Genomic DNA, 5,031 nt, shown 5'->3' with positions numbered 1-5,031 from the left:
AGGCAACGTGCCCACCGGGAAAAAGATAAAAAAAAAAAAAAAAAAAAAAAGAGGATGGCCCGGTGCCAGGTTCACAGGATGTCAGTAACTCGCCACTCCCGGGGGACGGGAGCCTATCCTGCTCTGGAATCTTGGTCTTCTACTACTGAAGTCTTCCCCTGTCCTCTCTCACATCCCATCCCCACGCGTAGGGTTTTCTCATGGTGAACACAGTGAAGCAGCCCTGGAGTTCTGATGACTTTTTTTTTTTTAGTTTGCTATAGGGCATATGTACTAGCGGGAGAGAAACGGAGAGAGGGCAGGTGAAAATCACCCCCAGGGGGGATGGCCACGCCGCAACCCCTTCTCCACTCTCCTCTCAGGATTTTGGGGCATGCACACACACGCCTGGTGTGATTTTCAAGCGACCAGGTCTATGACTTGAATCGGGGTCGGCCACGTGGGATCCAGCCTTTACCCTGCACACCACCTGCTGGCCCAGATGACTTCTGCACCTGCACACGTGGGCGTGCCCGCCCGCTGGTCTGTGCTGCTTCCAGGCACTCCCACGGCCTCGCCTGCCCTCTCTACACATGCTGTCTGTCTTCATGTCCCAAATGCTTCAGAGTCCCCTTTCTGGGCCTTTGCACAAGCTGCTCCTCTTCCTCGAACACTGTCCCACAGCCTGCTTCACCGGCGACCCTCCTCCCGTTCCTGGATTCGGATTAGATGTTCCCTCCTCTGAGCAGCTTCCCCGACTGCCCATGTGGCTGGCACCCTTCCTCAGTGCTCCTTCGATGCACCCTGGCATCAGCTCAGCGCTGGCCGGGGCCCTGCCTCTGTGGGCATTTTGTGGCAGGGCTGCGTGGGGAGGGGAGCGCTCGTGCCCCTCCGGGCCCTGCCTGTAGGGCCCCTGCACTCGGCTCTGCTCTTCGCGGGCTGACGGGCTCACTCCGGCACCATCCCTGCCTTACCAGTCAGTGTGGGCCTCCACAGTTCCCTGCAGCTCTGTCTGCGCCGCTCTGCCTGGCACTTGTGCCCCTGGAGGCAGCCTTCAGTCCTGAGGCCGAGCCCCAGCACGCCCCTGCGTCTACACGAATGAGGTCTCTGAGGTCGGGGTCCCCCTGAGTGAGTGCATCCTCTCTGAGAAACTTCTAGAGGTTCTTCTCTCCCGGCTCTTCAGCCAGGGCCACGGCAGCATTTGGACCTGGGCCAAGTCCTGCTGCGTCAGAGGAGGGAGCCCAGGGGGCCCCTGTCCCCTCCTCTATACCCAGGGGGAGCGCTAAGGGCCACAGAGTAGACCACCCCAGCAGGGACCGCCCTCCTGACCTGTCCCCCAGGGGGAAGGCGGGGACTCACAAGGGAGGTGGGCGTGGAGGATGTACTGCTGGGCTCCATGTCAAACACCGTCTCGATCTCCTCCTCAGGCTGCAGGGAGAGAGGGGTAGGTCACAAGATGTGGGCATCTGCTCTGCGCCCCCTTCGGAGGAGCTCGGACCCCCACACCTGGTCCTTTTGCTCCCTGGAGCTCATTGTCTGTCTTTCCAGATTGTCAGCCAGCAGGCAGGATGAAGGCCAGGGGGACATAGCGAGGGCTGGAATACCAGAGAGAGCCTTCTGGAATGTTCCATGCCCAAGGACCACATGGGAGAAGTAGGTAGGGTGGGACTGGGGTTCAAAGAGAGGCCTGCGTTGACTCTAGGAAAAGCCTTGACCTCGGCACTGTTTTCTTTTGTCCTGAGATTTCCCTGCTGTATCTGGGATGAATCTTGAACCGTTATGGCCTCGGTCCATGGCTTTCTCCTTCTAGGCTGAACACAGAGCCAGCCAGGTGTATTAGAAAGAGCCAGAGGGGCCATTCCCTCTGGCCCATCCTTTGTGTGGTGCCAAGACGAGGTGAGGGAGGAGGGAAGCCAGGAGAGAGGACAGTGGGCACCCAGAGCCCCGGATACTGAGGTAAGAGAAGCCGCAAGGGCCTCCTCCTGAAGGCTCCCTCCTGACTCAGCAGGGTGCCAGAACTTAGAAGCAGCATCCCCTTTTCATATAAATTCACTGGAAAAGACACAATTCACTGATATAGACAAAACCCGTGCCAGTTGCTGTAAGGAGAACGTTAACTGGAAAGAGAACTATATAACCATGAAAATAAACCATGCTGGCTCCACTGGAAATTACTTCCGGGGCATAGTCTTTGGGAAGTGCTGACCGAGAGCACACACACATGGCCAGCGTGGCTCTCCAAGTGTGAAGGTTGGCTCCTTTCTCCCAGAGGCCTGATTGGCTGGGCTTACTGCCAAGGGCTCAAGAGCTGCAAGTTCAACACCCTGGCATTCTTTTTTTTTTAATCTTTAAATTTTTGCTATAGGGTGCATGTGCTCACCAGAGACAGAGACAGAGAGAGAGGGAGAATGAGAGAGCATGCCCCAGGGGAGATGGCCACGCTGCAGTCTCTTTTTCTCCACTCTTCTCTAGGGATTCTGAGCACACATGCACACGTACCTGGAGTGTTTCTCAACCCACTGGGTCTGGGACTTGGAACATGCTGTGTGGTATCCAGTGACTTAACCTTTATGCTCAACCTGGTTGCCCCCTTTTAAAAATTTTTATTTATTTATTTTTAAAATTTGCTAGAAGGTGGGGCTGGCAGGTGGCATGGTGGTTAAAGACGCTGGACTCTTACATGGCCAACTTCAGTTCAAGTCCTGGACCTTGAGGCTTTCTCTCTCTCTCTCTGTCCCTCTCTGGTCAAACTAGAATAAAGAAAGAAAAAAAGAAATGTTAAGTAAAATAATTCTTAAAAAAAAACCCAATTGCTAGCAGGTGTGTGTGATACCAGAGAGAGACTGAGACAGAGAGAGAGGGAAAGTGAGAAAGCACCTCCTATGGGCATGGTCATGCTACAATCCCTTTTCCTCTATTTCTCCCTCTTTTTTGGATTTTAGGCATGTATGCACATGTACCTGGCATATTTCTCAGCTGCAGGTCTGGGACTCTAATCCCCAGTGGCCATAAGCGATCCAGCCGCCTGAACTACCACGTCACTGTCTGGCCTCACACTGGGATTATTCAAGGTGAGAACATGACTCTCCTCCACCCCCAGGCCATCAGCAGGGATGTGCATGCACACTCCTTCACTCCACCCTCCCGCTGCCCTCCAGCCCCAGCAACGGTGTTCTCAGCTCGGTAGCTGGACTGGACTCTCACTGCAGAGGGGAGAGGCCCGCAGCCTCTGTTCAGAGGGCAGGAAGGGAGAGGGGCTGCCTCTGGACGGGGGCCAACGCCTGAGCTAGCGAAGGCACACATGCACACGGAGCTCACGCATGCCATGTCAGGGAGAAAGCCTATCGGTGCCCAGGCCAGCAGAGTGTCCTAGGGCTCCGTCCCTCAGGGGCTGGGGCACCAGGGGAGCATGGGCAGGCTGGCCACTCACCTCATAATCAATGTCCTTCTGAAGCTTCCCCAGAAAAGTGCCCAAAATGGCAATTACCATGGAAATGACAAGGGTGGACAGGGAGAAGAAGGTGATGGAGTGCAGAGAACCTGCCGAGGAGGAGAAAGGTGGGTGTAAAACCTGGAGCTGGAGCTGAGGAGCCAGACTGGCAGCTGCCTGAGGACCGTCTCAGCACCTCTTGGGGAATTCGAGCGTGGGGCAGAGACCTCCATTCAACTGTCCTCTGAGGGCAACTGGGGTCAATGAGCCTGACACAAAGACGACATCCCTCAGTTCAGAATGTGGCATCTTGTGGATTCCATGAAAGGCAGGCTTTGATTGATTTAAGTGTGGACTTAAGGGCCTATGCAATGTGTCTCCTCAGCCTGGTGGTGACCTCTGACACCCGGTCCCTGTGAAGTAGCTCCGAGTTACCGGTTCCGCTGCTGCCCCCAAACACAATCTCTGGCCCACATCTCTCCCTGCAAGCCCTTCGAGGAGCATGCTCGGTCATCTGTGCCAATGACACGGAAAGTGATCCGGAAGTAAAAAAGAAAAGGCGTTTACATTCTGTTTGGGGATAAAACAAAAACAAAAACTGCCTTTTTCATTTTTAGGGTTTTTGCCAGAGGGCGTGTATGCTTGCTGGAGATAGAAAGAGAGAAGTGAGAAAGTACTTCCCGGGGGGACGGTCATGAGGCAACCCCTTTTCCTCCATTCTCCTCTCAGGATTTTGGGCATGCACATATATACACTCCTGGCATAATTTTCAAGCTGCCAGGTCTAGGGCTTGAACTACAGTCAGCCATGTGGGAGTCCAGTGCCTTAACCACCATGCCACCCACTGGCTGTCCTAAAACTGCCTCTTCCAGGGAGGTAAGTACTGAACATCACAACTCTCGGTCAAAGGCCACTGCTTGGAGCGGTGTTTCTATGGTAGCAAAGAGGTCAACAGCCTCAATAGCCAGCTCTGGAGAACTGACAAGCAGAAGCTTTTAGCGCCGCCACTGAACGGTGTGTGTTCAGCCTTTCAGGAACACAGGAAATGCTCAGAACATAATGTTCCGTGAGCAGACCCAGGCTACAGGACTGGATGTCGTAACACGGGACCACACGTCTAAGTCCCGGCTGACCCACACACGCCCCGCTGGTTTGCTCCCTCCCCAGAGCACGTGCACAGCAGGATGGCTGCGAGCGGCAGGCACCAGCTCAAAAGGAATTGTGGGTAACTTAAGCTGGGTCTTTATCTTTGTTTTCTACTGTCGGTGATAAACATGTAGTCCTTTATCCTTTGGGGAAAAGTACTGAATGACAGGGAAAGGCGAGCAGGATAAGAAACTGGGGTGACAGCAAACGGATGAGCCTGACTGATGTCAGAGCAGATGGTTTACAGATGCCACTGGGACAGGGAGAGCGAAGAAAATACTCTCTCCCTTCTCTACCCCACAGAGGTCAAGGTCAGGTGTCCTGAGGGAAGGGCGGTGAGGTTGGAGGCTGCCTGGTGGCATGGGTGCCCCAGAGGGGAGACAGCTGAGGGGTTCAGAAGCCGTGGCCTATGGGGACTTCTGTGGGGGGGGCAGGGGTGTGTGTGCTGCCCAAGGCAGACGGCAGCTTTGTGGGGC

The 5,031-nt window shown here is 54.9% G+C and overlaps 1 protein-coding gene across 1 annotated transcript in view; it reads right to left on the bottom strand.

Annotated features, from left to right (window-relative positions):
- TMEM63C (transmembrane protein 63C) overlaps positions 1-5,031 on the bottom strand; it is a 95,317-nt gene that overhangs the window by 3,181 nt on the left and 87,105 nt on the right. Inside the window, exons 25-26 of the mRNA XM_006157109.1 lie at positions 3,410-3,519; positions 1,339-1,407 (exon numbers count right to left, since the gene is read on the bottom strand). Of these exons, the coding sequence (XP_006157171.1) occupies positions 1,339-1,407; positions 3,410-3,519 (179 nt within the window). The remainder of the gene's footprint in view (positions 1-1,338; positions 1,408-3,409; positions 3,520-5,031) is intronic.

This window comes from Tupaia chinensis, unplaced genomic scaffold (assembly GCF_000334495.1).
Source record: "Tupaia chinensis unplaced genomic scaffold, TupChi_1.0 Scaffold000528_1, whole genome shotgun sequence".
NCBI classification, from domain to species: domain Eukaryota; kingdom Metazoa; phylum Chordata; class Mammalia; order Scandentia; family Tupaiidae; genus Tupaia; species Tupaia belangeri.
The sequence above is the reverse complement of the archived record's forward strand: the minus strand, read 5'-3'. Positions and strand labels throughout refer to the sequence as shown.